This window comes from Vigna radiata, chromosome 5 (assembly GCF_000741045.1).
Source record: "Vigna radiata var. radiata cultivar VC1973A chromosome 5, Vradiata_ver6, whole genome shotgun sequence".
NCBI classification, from domain to species: Eukaryota; Viridiplantae; Streptophyta; class Magnoliopsida; order Fabales; family Fabaceae; genus Vigna; species Vigna radiata.
In genome coordinates, this window is record NC_028355.1 from 27785000 (window position 1) to 27801330 (window position 16331).

Here is a 16331-nt window from a genome sequence, read left to right on the forward strand (position 1 = left end):
GATTTATTTCAAAACTTTAGGAAAATATTTCAGATTTATTTTAAATATCAATATTATATATAGTTAAATAATTTTCCATTTTTTTTATAAATCAATGATTAAAAAATCATAATTTTAAAAAGAATATTTTTATTTTCCTCTATTTCTTTATTTCTTCCCTCTTCTTGTGAACCCTGATTTTCTCCGAACTCTTATATATACCTCACCGTCAGAACATCACACATCCAGCAAAACCATATTTTCTTTTAGTGAAAAATAATAATAAAGAATCATTCATATCAATCACATTTTTATAAATAAATAACTAAATATTTTATAATAGATACAAAAAAGGAACATTTTTTAACATACAGTTTAAAAAAGAACTCAATCAAGCCATCATATTTCAATCAAGTTAGCAGCATGCCACCATAATTTTGAAACAAGAAATTCAACGAATTCTACTTGCAAATTAATCATAAAATTGTTTCTTTTTCCTCTTTAACCATGCTGGTTTATTAAGAAAAACACTATAATGGCCCTTATAACGATATCATTTTGTTTACAATAGAAAAAATATCCTTAAGAACCTAAACTAAAAGAGATATTATAACACACTTTTACATTCATTTGACATAGAGTATAAGAATAAAATAGTCATAAAAGTGTAAATTTTTGTACTTTTTAAAAAAATAAAAGAATAAAAAGTAAATAAGAATAGTTGTGAAAGAATATTTTTCAAACTAAAGTCTAGAGGACAATGATATTTTAACAACTCTTTTTTAATAACTTTTGACAATAGGACACATATCACTATTTTATTGGTCTGTTTGAATTTATTCCAAAAAAATATTTAAAATGGACCAATCACAAATTGTCATGTATGCGTTGTCATAAAAGAGTTGTTAAAAGAGACTTTTTCCAAGTCTAAACAATCTTCAAAATCCTTCGTTTACATTTTGTATCAAATAAATTTGGTGCATGTAGTTGTCTCTGCATTCTAGCTTTAACCACAACAGGTTCATGCCATGTTTCACCAAACCCTCCTTCATCTTCCACCCGTTCATCTCTTACCAAATAATGTTGTTGATAATATTTAAAGCCCACAAATAGAACAAACACTGCAATTACACAATTCATCAGTTTAGTCGTGTACTGAAGTGTAAGGCACAAAACTATGTTTCTTTTACCAAAATGTTACATTACACCAAAAGATTGGTGCTAAATCAATGACTAGTTTATTTCTACATCGTAGACGTGACTCTAAGAAACTAAGAACTGTAGTTTTTACAACCCAAAGGTGATGATCTTAGTTACCTGACCAAATGCGAGCAACAAGTGATGACAGATTCCAAGCAAGACAAAAAATGGCAAGAGCCACAACCTTTTTGTGAGAACAAGAATCCCAAGCATCACGGAATCGACCAATCCAAAAGTTTGCTTCATATAAATTAAAACAACACAATATATCATTCATCACATTAAGATAAGAACACTCAAACTATTAGATTGAGGCTAAAGAGTTTATAAGACAATGATATGATAGCTTGTGAAAGAGAACAAGTTCATCTCCCTAAAGCCATTGAAGGCCATTTTTGGACCAAGTAAACACAACAAAACTTTGGGGGTGGTGGGGACCACTAAGGAAGGATGTATGATGTATGTGATGTGATGAATGATATTGCCATTACCCCTACCTACTTGGCACCCTGGCAGTAGCCACTTATTACAATCATCCTTAAGTATTAAAAATGAGGAAGCCAAGATCAAAGTGACTTTTAATTTAGAATTTTACCAAATGTAGTTAACTGTGCAGAATATGAGGAGCAGATTCTTGGCAAGGTAAAAGATCCAAAGAAGCCTGAGGCAGTATGAGAACAAGATTAGTAATTAAGAACAAAAGACAAAATAAGAAAAAAATGAAGGAATTTTCATTGCATGTGGAATGGTGCAAAGAGTGAGAAGCTTTTGCATTGGCATGCAAATATTGGTTGTGCTCATTTTTTGTGTAGGAATGAATAGACCTAGGCATTAGCAACTCACAGAATTTGGCCATATTCCAAATGGTTATGGAGCTGCCACATCTAGCAAGAACAAAGAACGATATTGCCAACTACAATTCATGAAAACCTTGCCAAATCTATTATCAGGTTATATAAGAAGGGGGAAGAAATAATGGAAACAAATCATGCTATCTGTGACAAAAGAAATATACCTTTATGGTGGTACCAGGATCTCCAGAAAACATGGTTCTGAGTTGTGACAGAAATTCATTCAAGTAAGGAAGTATCAACTTTAGCACCGTAATTGCTTCTTCTTCTCCTAATACATAGTTTGTGCTTTCTACGTCTATGACCCCCCTGATTTGTAAGGAAAAATCAGAGTTTAGTATCCAGTAGTAAATTTCTGTCATTTATTTTTCAACACTATGTTGCGATTATTAATTGTGATTACCTGCATATTAGTGATCTGTGCAGAAATATAACAGCTAGATAGATAAGGCCAAGATAGGACATTGCAGAAATGAGGCTGCAGAACCAAGGATCAAGAAGTTCAATTATGGGTTATGTTTTAAGTAGCAAAAGTGTATGTTCAGATGGATTGAACTGTGTTGAGGATTTCTAACCTCAGATTGATGTCCTTTGCATAAGAAGATGAAACTATAGTGAATGTTCCAATCCCAAAGACAAATGCTGATCTTGAGATATCTTTCCACATGATTAAATCCACTGAAGAGTTGCATATATAAAAATATCAAAGAATGAGTGGTAGAAATTATACAAATTTTGTCGACTACTTTGACTCTTGCATAGTTCTGAAATGTAGATAAATCACCTAAACTCTGCAGTTTGGTCTGTGATTGTGGAAAGCTATAGCACTCTTCTGCCTTTGGAACTGAATGGTAACGTTCAATTAGACTTGGAAAAGGCCCAAAACTCAAAAATCATGTTGAAGGGAGAACGTTGAATGAAATTAACAAAACCTTACTTGAATCACCCTTGGAGAAATTTTGGTGAATTGTGGAGAGCTTTTTTATTGGAGGAGATGGCTTCACAGTTAGAGGGACAGACATTAACCTTTCATGTTTCTGATGAAAATGTCTGTCGGTTCTCACAGCCTTTTCAGTCTTCTGTTTTTCTGGTACATTCATAAGCTCCTTTTCTGGCTTATTCACAACCTTGGATTCTGGTGCATTGATTTCCTTAACATCAAAGCTCTGTATCTCCATCTCAATATCAAACTCCTCATCATTCATCTCTACCTCCTCCTCATCTTCTTCTTCGTCATCATCATGAGAATCACCATCAACATTGACCATGCTGGCATCATCTGAACTGCTAGAAATTATCTTCTCTTGACACACACCAAAATCCTTGCAATTTTCATCACTGTCATTCTTGTCATTGTTCTTTCTGAGCTGCCCAATATTCCTTTTACCAGATTCACCCACTTCAGATATTTTCTTTCTGGTGAGAATTGGACCTCGTTCTAATTTATCAGTACAAACAGAAGCACCAATTCCTTCATTCTTCTCCTTCCTAACTTGCTTTGGACTCTTTTTTATTGAATCAGAAGATACATTAAGGTTCTTACACTGTTGTACTTTTCCTCTGCCTATTTGAATCTTTTTAGTTTCCAATTTCAAAGATTTTCTCTTTCCAGTAGCAACTACACCCCCCGTTTGGCTGCTCTTCAATCTTGTACCAACATTGCCTCCTTCTTCAGAACCTTGTTCTGCCCTGAAGACCTTAACTCCACCACCAACTTCATCCCTCTTCATTCTGCTCTCCCACACTGACCCTGCAACCACACTGCATCTAGCCCCAACTCTTCTACTCATATTCATCTCAATTATATTATACCCTTTAGTTTTTCTCTTCCTTCTCTATCTCCCTAACAAACTGTACTGTAATGGGACATGAGTGTTTGATGGATACCAAGCTTTCAGCTGAAGAAATGGCGGTTGGTGGGGTGCCACATTGGGATCTCCTTGTAAAGCAACCTCAAAGAGAGAGAGAATCAAGGATTGTGTGTGGAGAAAGAGACAGTGGTTGGTTTCTCTTCTTATAAAAAAAATATATTTTATGATTATGTTATATTTTAATTGACGTGAAAAATTATTGCAAAAATAGAAAACATGGGATAAATTATTTTTAATATGATATTCCAATTAAATTTAAATTATAATGGTAATTAAATCTTAAATAATAATTTTTAAAGAATAGCGGTCGGATTCTCTCTTAAGTTTTTTTATGTTTTCTTTAGCGTGTATTTAAAACATAATAATTGTATACATGTTTTGCTTGGTTAATGATTATTTTTGTGGGATGGTTTTGATAAATTTCTCTGCAACCCTGGAATGGATGACGTGGGTACCACTTGGCGAAGCAATGCTTCTTAAATATATACACCCAAGATTTTAAAAATTCATTGCGTCCAATGATGGAATCGTTAGGGTTCTATGTTTATTATTTTTATTCAGTTTGGTTTCTTCATATTTTTAATTTAATTAAATTTTATTTTGTATCAAGTGGATATCATTTCGTCATTTCCATTAAAGAGTGATAATACGGTCTTTGTAAATATTATGGGTCAGTAATATTTTCAATTTTTTAAAGGATTTTTTTTTTTTTTACGTGAGTTGTGTTATGCTATATGAAAATGTATAAGTATTAATGTGACAATGTCAATAGTGTATTCAATTCAGTTATTTTTTTAATTGAATATCAAAATATAGTTGATATTAGTTTACTTCTCAAATATAAATAAATAAATTACAAAACTTATTCTATTTTATGAAAAATTATAAAAAATATTATTTATTTTATACGATTGATTTAAGTAGACAAATTAAGTTAAATGATGTAAAATATGTTAATAATTTATTTTAAATTTTATGTGAATATTTTTTATATGAATTAAATTTATAAATAAGATAAAAAAAATACATTTTTATTGGTTCAAATAAAAAATATTCACATATGATTTACATTTTATTAATTTAATTATATATTATATTTAATAAATAATATTAGTAATGTGTGCAATATTAACTACCTACATCTTATTAATTTAATGAAAAAAAAAATCTCTAAAGTCACCTATGCTTTGAAATATATTTGTAGACTTCCTAGTACTTTGTTCATAGTCTAGAAGTGCTTAGTATTACCTTTAGTTTAAAATCAAATCTAGACATGGATGTGCATTCAAACAAAGGTTGATGTGGGACTTTGATTTGATGAAGTTGAGAGCAAGTAAAGAGGGTAAATATATAAGTTTAAAACATGTTTTTTCCTTTAAAGCAATAGACACTATTATAAAAACTTTATATAAATTTATGCGTACAACATCTTATAACAGAATAATCAATTAAAAAATGACTGATGATAATTTTGTAAATAAAATAGTTTTATAGATATCAGCTACTGGCTCTACTAACCAGATGTCAAATTTTTTGTCAAAAGCTGTAAAATGAGAATTGAACTGTCACTTTTTTAAACATTAGACGTCGGACATAGAAGGGATCGACATCTAATACACATTAGACATTGGATGCCCTTCTCCAAATGTATGCTGCAAAAACTTCCTAAAAGTAACGTCAAAATGGATTTTTTTAGCAATTAGACGTCGATGGTGGAGGGGCCGACGTCAAATGCTCTTTTAAACTCCAAAAACTTATAATATGAACCTCATTTTCTTTTACGTTTTCGTTTGAGCTTTTGCTCCGTTCGTGTTTTGGCTTATGATTCAATTTTGTGCGCGAGTTGACGGATCTCGACAATGACATTGAGTGCCTAATCTCCATTGCTTGAAACTCATACTATATAGAATTTTGTGCTATGTCGGAATGATTTTCTATATTTCAAGTATTGTAATATTGTAATAACAAATTAATTTTTAAAAAGGATAAAAACAAAATGAATGTCACTTTAGAAGGTATCTGATGTTAAAATTGATGTTTGAAGAAGGGAATCCGATATCAAATTAGGACGATGAATATGAATTGGACATGTGGAAAATAACCCATATCAAAAACCTTTATTTTGCAATAATGGAGTGACCTTTAATTATTTACAACTGGAATCATGGGTTGGATATTTTATTTTATTTTTCAAATGGAAGATATCCACGGTCTAAGGAATGAACTCTTGTTCTTCAAAGAGAAATGCGAAGGTGTGTAAGTAGTTAAATAGACAGCAAATACTACCCCAGCTTTGGAATTTCACATCAATGATGGGATGGAGAAAAAAAATAATCTGAGGAGGGTGCAAGAAGTAATTCCCTTCTTCTTTTTACCTTCATATTTTTTTTCAGTCTCATTTTTTTTTCTCTATGTACCGTGAATACTGAAATTTCTTTATGATTATCCTATTTAAAATTCTTTTCGGTGCAATCCAAAAATATTTTAGATCATATAATCCAAAATTTAAGAAATTATACTGAATTATAGAATCTAAAACAATAATTTGAAAGTTAATTTTAACTTTTAGATGGTGTAATTTAAAAGTCAATATCACATTTTAAATTCAACACTTTGGAAACATTTTTATTAAAAAAAATAAATTGCACAATTCAGAATTAATTTCTAAATATGAAAGTAACTCAGGATTGCATAATTCAAAAGTAACCTTTTTGCATAAAAAAAACTTTTGAATGTTGAAATCTTCAAGTACTTCCAAATTAATCTGGAAGTCATTTTTTTCACTAAAAAGTTTTGGGATTGTAAAATTCAAGAAACACTTCAATCACAAAATCCAAAGCATACATTTTTCATAGAAAAAACTTTTAAATTGTTTGAAAGTATCTTCCAAATTACACATTTCTAGCACGTAGAATTTAAGGGAGTTTTTTCCAGTACCTTTAATTTTTTTCCCTGTACCTTCAAATTTCACTGTAAAAACAAATTTTACCTTTGATATATATATATATATATATATATATATATATATATATATATATATATATATATATATATATATATATATATATATATACTGAACTCCTGCTTTCCAAGTCATTTGAATGCGTTTTGTATCACACGTGTCTTTATTCATTAACTTTGATTTAAAATTTTAGATTTATTTTGTTTGAAATTTATATTGAAATCTTATTGAAATTTGAAATTCAACTTAAAAAATTATTAAATTTCAAAATTCGATTAAATAGATTTAAGAATTTATCAGATTTTAAAATTAAGTTAAAAAACTTATTACATCGCAAAATCTAATTTAGGAACTCATTAAATTTTAAAATCTGATACCGATGAATTTTGAATTTCAAAATTTAAAAGAAAGAATTTCAAAATAAATAATTCAAAAGATAATAAATAAAGATAATAAATAATCTAAAGACAATAAATAAAGAAAATAAAAACACATTGAGTTAGAATAGCTTTTTTCTTTCTTTACCAACTCTTTAAAGCTATGTACATGTTCTACTAAACTTTCTTTTGATTATTATGAGATCTTCACTTGTTTCATTGAACAATTTAGACATTTAAGTTGTTTTACCAACTTAAACTAATTATGTATATACCTTACTAGTTTAACTAATGGACATCATGGTCCATCAAGCTAAACATACGCTCCATTGAATTCTTCTCATGTTCTACCAAATTCTAATTTACATGTTCTATTGTTTGGATTTCAAAAATAAAAAAACTTCAGTCTATCCTTTAATCATATTTTAAAATCCAATTAAATTGGATTTCAAAAATTTGGTGAATCTCTAATTGGACTTCGAAATATAGTGAACCCATTAAATAGATTTTAAAATTTGATATACATCTTAATTAGATTTTGAAATTTAATAAATCCCTTAATCAAATTTTAATATATGATAAACCTCTTAACAACAAGGTGTGCAATATAGAAAGTATTTGAAATGAATTTCTTATTTGATCATTGGATTGCTATAATATAAATATACAAATTAATAACCTAATTGGAAAGAGTTAAAAAGGGAATAAACTCCACCAATTTAATATCAATTATTATAATATCAATTATAATAATTGATATTTAAGACTAATAATTAAATTAAATAAAGGGAAAGTAAATATATAAAAATTAGTTAATAAAGGTTACTTATTCTAATTTAAAACTAATTATTATAATTGATATGTACGGAGGTGTAGAGCATAGAAGAGCAAAGTTGGGAGGTGTGGCGCTAGGTTAGAAGAATGTGTGACAATAAAAGTGGATGGTGGGATAATTACAAGAGAGGAAAAAAACTGATTTTACAAGACTAATGTAAGCACATAGAAAAGTTTGGAGGTGTAGAAATAAAATTTGGATGTACAGAAAAAACACTCAAAAATTTAAACGTTTCTTCTATAAGTCCATGAAGAAACACAGGGTGTTATAACAAGGGGGACAATTTTCTTTTAAACAACCATGGAAGTACAGGAAGAAACCTTCAGTGCAAAAACAAAATAGCCTCAATTCTAACTTGGAAAATCATAATATTTTTTCTTGGCCCATTTTAGCATCTACATATAATGTTATTATTTTATTGATCCATATATTTAAAACAAACGAAAGATATATACTATTACATAAATTGTTATAATAAATTTTTTATACCCTTTTAATAAATTTTACATATATATGTTAATAATTTTTTTAATAACTTTTTAATAATAAAATATGTAAACACATCCTATTTATCATTCACGGATATTCAAAAGTACAATCTTTTCATCATAGACTTTGGAAAATGCTAGAAATTTCAGAGATTTTTCTTAAAAATGAAAATAAAAATGAAAGATCGTACACCTTTCAAGTCTTCATCTTTCAAGGCTTCACATTTTAAGCGTTCATTGAGAGATGATCTTCAAGGGTCAGAGATATAGTTTTGTTTATTTCTTAGTAAAAGCATTCGAAATTCTATTGTGTTTAGAAAACGATTATAGAAATAAAAAAACAAAAGTAATATTCTTGTCTTTAGAAAATCAATTATATAAATTTATATTATTTAATTAATAAAATTAATTATTCCAGATTTCAAGATAAATACAGTCTAATCAAGATCAATTGTTAGTAAATAGTAACACATGTAAGATAAATTGGTTAAGATCCAACCTCCTTGATATTTATTTAGTTAATCTTTCAGTGAATGATTAATGTTAGTAAATAGTCGGATTAATGTTTGATTTGCTTGTGAACCATCTATTACATGTTCTATGAGATACAATTATCTCATTTGAACCTCCTAGTAGTTACATTAAAGTGCAAGACAATCTGAGTAGTTTGAAACTATTAATATGATACACTTCTGTGTAATTAAGCCATATAATTAATCTCTATTACACATAAAATCAAATATATATGGTAAAAATTGATTTATTTTAAATGATTTTAATAATGATAAATAATGCGCAACATTATATTTTTATGTAAGAAAACATACGATTTCATCTATGTTAAAAAATCTTGATAATGAATGTCTAGAAGTTTTTTTTCTTTATATATGTCTTTGAATAATATGATTATTATTTATGTGTGTATCTGACGAGTTGAAGGAATATTTCTGTATACAAATTATTGAGATGGATTATGAAATGTTAATAATCTTTTAAAAATAGATTATTTGTCACTGAATTAATCACAAATTATTACATAAATTATTGCAAAAAAAATTGTCAAAAACAATTATTAAAAAAACATTTTCCTATTCTGAAAGTGACCCATAAGCCGCATTTCCTGAAGCGATTATTATTCAAAGCAAATCAATAAGGTGCAGCAGTTACAAGTTACAACTGCTCACACATGGGAAGAGACTTATCTTAACATTGTTCTGTTAGCTTCACCTTTTTTGAAAAGACAAAAGGGGATGGTTCGAAGAAATTAGAATCTGCAAGAGAAGAAACAGAAAACAAGTGTTTCACATATGCATATCATCTTTCTCTGTAGATATTCACATATACTATGACCCCTAAACCTACATGTATAACAACTTATAAACTATCCTTCAACCTCGTATAAGTTTAAAACTCAACAGTATCTAGAAAACCAGAACAAACCAAGATGAACTAAAACTAAAAACTGAATCATAGAATCGGTGGTGGTGGAGTCTCCCAAATATCAAACACATTCTCCTCACTATGAAGAGCGAAAAGCCTGTCCCCTCCAATGGAAAAGTCACATATTGAACCTCCATAGCTTCGTCTCAGCCTAGAGGTCAAAACCCATTCGGGGCCACAGAACACCGAAATGCAATCATTCATGGAGGAAAAAAGCTGTCCTCCATGCAGTGCCAGTTTTGGATAACACGGTTCCTCCGGCATCTTCCCCTTCATCAACCTACTTCTGGAGCTCCACCTAATGCTCGTCGCACCAGAACTTCTCAAATCCATGAATCCCAAATCCTCAAACTCATTCACCACACAAATCGAACTATTATCCTCCATGGCAATTGCATCCCTCACCCGTTTCTCATCCGCTGTAAAATGAGCCCCCATATCAGACCAACACCACACCATCTTCTTCTCCCTGAAATCCAAAACACTTATGTAACAGTTGTCCTTCCTAGGAAACATGGTCGCCACCAACAAACAGTTACTCCCCTCCAACCACTGAAGCTTATCAGCATCCCCAAGAGACCACCCCAAAGGCTCGTAGAAGAAATCTATCTGCTTCCCTGTAACCTGGTCCCAAACCCCTATCCCATACTCATTACTCCTCCCTTTACAGCTAGAAAATATCTTGTAATCTGAACTGAAACTCAAAGCCCCAGCAGTGTAGCTCTTCACCTGATTCTCATGAGAAACCTGAAACTTGTACCTTAGCTCCCCACTGTGTGAACTGAACAGCCCCATCCCACCATCACCTCTCCCAAGGCGTTCGCTCACTCCGACGACAACGTTGTCCGAGTCAACCCACCCAACATCGTTGACCCTCTGGTAATCGAGGCTAAGAGGAGGGTGTTCATCCAACATCCAATCATACACATGAACCATGCTGCCATGCGCAACGCAACAGCCTCCATCAGGGCCTGCGCGAATGGCTGTTCCGTCACCCGGGGCCTGGCCCTGCACAGACCGCGACAACCTTAACCTGTTGCCGTCGAATGGGCCCCACTTGGCGGCGCGCACGTGGTCCAAGAGGCCGTAGTAGAGGGCCTCGCGGTAGAGGAGCTTCTCCGGGATGTTGGGTGGGATATGGAGTTCCCCAGTTCGGAGCAGATCGAGGAGAACCCCGAAGCAATCCGGGTTGCGATCCAGGAACCTCCAGCCCTCCTTGTTTGATGATAGGAGCAGGTTCCAATTGTCGTCGAACATTGCACCGAACATCGAATTGCGCCCTGCATTGGCAAGGGTTGTTGCGGTTGTTTCCATCATCCTGCCACCTACGTTAAATTTCACACTGTCTTTCTGAACCCCCATGTCTCGATTCCTCGCAAGAATGTGGCTTTCGAGAAACCCAGATGGGGAAGGAGATGGGTGTTCGATTCAACGCCTCCGCGGGGTTGAATTGAGCGGAATTGAATTGGACGACGGAGAATGAACAGAGAAAAGCAGAGAAAACAGAGGATGGGTGGGAATAAATACAGATTATTTTGTAAAAGAGTGATGAATGAATGATTAGAGTTGAAGACTTGGAATTGAAGGAAAGGGTATGTGTGTCTGATAGGATAGAAGACAGAGATTAAGCAACCGGAAAATGATGAGATATTGGGAGAAGTATAGGTGGGGATGGTTATTGTATTGTACTGTAAGAGACGACGGCTTTTTAAAAAAGGGTTTTCTGAAAATGTGCGTGGGATTTGGTGAAGGAATCAAGATGGGTGGAGCGGTTGGAATTCAAAACCGAATTGACTCTCTTTCATCTCCTTCTCTAAGTCAATCTCTGTTTTTGTTCTCTCTGTTTCTTCCTTCTTTTTTTTTTCCTTTTGTCAGTTCGTCCATTTGATTCCTCGGCACAATGTTTACAATAGATAAGGATGGAATGTAAAGGAAGTTTATTAATATTTTTTATATCAGAAATGGATGAACCAATGAAATTAAGTAAGTTAAAAGATTTATAAGATGATAAAAGAGTTGTCACTGATAAAACAATGACTTAAACGTCTTTTGCTCCCCCTCCTTACTTAATTTGTTCTTATAATTTTTTTATTTAATTATTTTTTTTATCTCACATTCATCCAAAAATGTAAACTAAATCCTTTAAGTTTTTAGTCTCAAATTAATTTTAATTTATGAAAAACTATTATAATTAGGTTATTTCTGTTAGTATTATACAAACACACGCTTAAAAATAATCTCACATGAAATTAATCTTTTCAAATTTTTTTGATTTTTTTATTCACTTATCACTTTAAAATTGCATCACATGGTATCAACATAATTTTAATTTATTTTTATATTTATTTTTTTAATTCAATTTAATTTCAAATTTTATCAAAAGTAATGTTGTCTCTTTTAAAATTTAGATCAAATTTATTTTTGTATAAATTGATTTTATTAAAATTGACATTTTTATTAAATATTTTTAAAAATATTTTTAAACTAACTTTAACTGTATTAATAAATTCCATTTAAATAAATAATTTTTAAACAAACTTTTATTAAGGTTAAATTAATAATTTCATTCCAAATTTGGTTAAAATACATCAAATATATAAAAACTATTAAGTTTATTAATATAAATAAAAAGTACATATAAAAATTTATAGATATCTATATAAAGAGGATTTCGCTCCTTTGAGTACACAATTCATATTCCTATTTTACCTATAATTGCTGTTAATTAATTTTTTTAAGAGTAACCGCTAATTTGAATTTCTTTAAATAAAATTCAATTATAATTAATAACAAAAGAAAATGATAAACTAAAATGTAATTTTTAAATTAATTTTATAAATTTAAACACCAATAGATTTTATTTTTAATAATTTAATATATTTTATTTATAAAAAGTAAAGTAACGCGGAAACACGAATCCTATCCGTATCTTTTAAATATTTGTATTATAATATAAGTTGATATAATATAATTTATATTTTTTTAGAGTTATAATGCAAACACTTGATGCAAACAAAAATAAAAAATATATAAACCAAAATCATCTATAATAATTTATAAAATAAATTTATTATATTACATCAAACACATTTTTATACTATTTCCTTACTTTAAATATAATATAGGTACAACAATTACATAATGAAAAAATATATATTTATTAAATACTATGTAAACATACTTAAGATACTAGTAGGATACTATCAGGTACCTATTATCGAATACCTTATAACAAATAGAATTAATAAGATGATTACTGAATACGTTGCAATAGATAGACTATATACTAAATAATAAAAGATACGTTCTTAAAGAATTAAGTTCAATGTTGCATAATAGATATTGATGGTCAAATATTGAGTACTGTGTTTCTTAAACCGCATCATCCTCTAATAAGCACACTTCTCATTAGGGTAGGGTGATACCCGACGATACCTACTCTTGCATGCCCAAAACATTCTCACATTAAGTAACTTAAGAAAGAATAGTTACAGTTCATCATAGGTAAGCTGATCATTTGACCTATGGACCAATGGGCCCATAACTAAGGCCGATTTAGGTGAGGGCCCATGATAAGCAAAACACTCTTATAAATATTATTTTAATCATATTTTGACTTCACTTTTGTATTAATCCAAATTTAATTAGAATCTTTAACCAAAACCTTAACTTGAGCGTAAGAGAATCTTTTGTAGACATCCCACTATTCCATAGAAGAAAAAGGAGACTTAAAGGACAAGTAAGAGATAGTAGGAGCTTGTGGAGTGAAAAAAGAATTCACACACTTGATTCTATAAGAACAAATAATATCCAAAATATTTTATAATAGTATAATAATTTAAATCATGATATTTAAAAGTTATATTATTTCTACTTAATCACACAAGATACATGTTGGTTTTTGTATTATATGTTGTATGTTTATCTTTACTACATTTCAACCAATAAAAAAATTATCACATTTTTTTTATCATGTTTATTAACACTTTGTAGTATGGAGGGGTGACCCGTCGGTCGGGATTGGGAGAGAGGACAATAGAGGACCGGTCGGTCGGGAGCCAAAGAAGTAAATGCATGGTTGAGCGATGAAGGAGCAGTAAGGGCAGTGTTAAAAGGTAATTAATGGCCTTAATGAGCGAATATCACATAAAGGAAAACAAAAGATACCATAGTTACAAGCAGTTAATGCCAATTATTGAGTCTAAAGCCTATAAATATAGATTTAACAATCAGATAAATTACTTTTGGTCTGATTACATTTACTTTGATCTCCTTGTGACCTAGCTGACTTGAACGACAAAGTGTTTCCTTGTAGGTCACCTCCTTTCGGTCCTTTAGTGGAAACCTTTGACGTGTGTGCTAGAAGATTGGGAGATCGAGAAAAGTTTCAAGTGTTTAATCTCGGATCCCATAACCGAAACACACTTCGTTATGCAATAAATATCATCTTTGTTTGACTTTATTTAGTTGTTTACATTTTCTTTATATTTATCATTGAATATGAAATTCATATTCCTCTTATTACTCTATGATATTTATATTATCAATTTTCTTTATATTTTAACACATTGATTTATTGTGTGATATTTTTTTGCTAAATATTTGTTGTTTATTGAAAACATGCATAAATACACAAATTACTATACTATCTTTTGACTTTAAATGTTATTGTACTTTCTTCTCTTTTAAAAATTCACAATTAAATTCATTTATTTTTTTTCTACTCATTTTAATTAATTCATCATAGATATTTTATAATTTCAATAATATTCAGCATAATTATACTTTTATGTTAAATTAAATATACTATAACATACTCACAAAAATACAAGTCTCCTGTTACATGTGTTCTTTTAAATATTTGTATTATAACATAAGTTACACACACTTATTTTGAGGATAATTTTTTAAAAACACACACACACCTCTTTTGAGGATAATTTTGTAAAAATAAACAATTAAAACATGGAAACAAAGTTTGTGATAGAAAAATACCACGATAGTGATTGGGTTTGTAACAATAACTAATTAAACTAATTTAGATGAATACAAATTATTTTAATTAATAAAAATGTATGTAAAAATATTAGATCTGGTTTAAATATAATTCAAAAAATACTTACTAAAAATATACATTTTACTAAGATTTATATAAAAAATTAATTTTATCTTTATAACAAAAATTAGAACTAAATTAAATAAAATAAATAAAATTAGAAACTAAATTAAGATTTTATCATTTACATTGTCACGTTACACTGATAATTTTGACGGTGCCACATAACACAACTTTAAAGTGACAGATATCAAAATGAAATTTCCAAAAAATATTTGAAAATAAAAAAAAATTTAAAATCACAAATTGACTCATGACACAGTTTTTAACATGTTTCTATAGTGCTAATGGAAATGACCTAATCGCATAAACTTTTTATAAATTTGACTAATTTTTTTTTTTCAATTAAGTCTTCCTACGAGTAAAAGTAATCTTTTTCTTTTTTAATTTTTCTTAATTATTTTATTTTTTTTTAAAAAACTGTCACATATAAGATTATTGTCGTACCATGTGGTAGAGTAAGCAGTGTCTTGTATTCAAGTTACTCCTCATATTTTAAATCTTGACTCGATTAAATTATATATCAATCAGAATTAAAATATTTTTATTTTTATTTTATTATGCAATAATAGGCTTTTAAATATTCAAATTAGTTATATTTTCTACATTAAAAAATTCAATAAAAAATCATATTTTAAGCTTATAATTTTTTTAAAAATATTAAAAATGTAAATATAAAATGACACTTGTTATATTAAAAATTACTTAAATAGGTTAAGACAAAAACCATACACAAAAATAAAAAAAAATAAAAACATCTAACCCTAATTAATAATTAAGCTTAATTATAATTTATATATACATATTAAAATAAATTTTTAAAATTTATACATCAAATCAATTCATTAAATATTTAAATTAGTTATATATTTTACATTTAAAATTTCAATAAAAAATTTTCTATTTTAAACTTATATTTTTTTATAAATGTTAAAAATATAAATGTAAAATGACACTTATCTAATTAAAAATATTAAAATTTAAAAACTAAAATGTCACTTACATTTATATTTTTTAAAATTAGTCTTTTTTTTTATTTAAATTAAAAAGAATTGAGATTTAATTGAATTAAAAATTAAAAATATAATAAAACTTAATTGAGTCCAAATTTAAAATATAAAAATTAAATTGAATATAAAACATTATCACATGAGAATAAAAATAATATATTTTTACTAACAGAGAGTATAATAATGACCTGATATACGATAA

At 29.1% G+C, this 16331-nt stretch overlaps 2 protein-coding genes across 3 annotated transcripts; both read right to left on the reverse strand.

The window, feature by feature from the left end:
• Positions 1 to 809: 809 nt before the first annotated feature.
• Positions 810 to 3999, reverse strand: LOC106761601 (reticulon-like protein B21). Of its 2 annotated transcripts, none has more exons than XM_014645169.2 (9): positions 2968 to 3999; positions 2815 to 2874; positions 2606 to 2708; positions 2434 to 2508; positions 2195 to 2339; positions 2023 to 2092; positions 1775 to 1840; positions 1297 to 1419; positions 810 to 1100 (listed from the first exon to the last, which is right to left on the reverse strand). In XM_014645169.2, exons 1-9 carry the CDS (start codon positions 3824 to 3826, stop codon positions 907 to 909), a joined length of 1695 nt encoding a protein of 564 aa, XP_014500655.1. In that variant the 5' UTR covers positions 3827 to 3999; the 3' UTR covers positions 810 to 906. The 2 variants fall into 2 exon arrangements, 1 of the variants encoding a protein (XP_014500655.1); XR_002667973.1 differs by having other exon boundaries at positions 985 to 1100; positions 2023 to 2063.
• A 5614-nt stretch (positions 4000 to 9613) lies between these two features.
• Positions 9614 to 12012, reverse strand: LOC106761233 (BTB/POZ domain-containing protein At2g24240-like). Its single transcript, XM_014644760.2, has one exon. It carries the CDS (start codon positions 11363 to 11365, stop codon positions 10031 to 10033), a length of 1335 nt encoding a protein of 444 aa, XP_014500246.1. The 5' UTR covers positions 11366 to 12012; the 3' UTR covers positions 9614 to 10030.
• Between the last annotated feature and the right edge of the window lie 4319 nt (positions 12013 to 16331).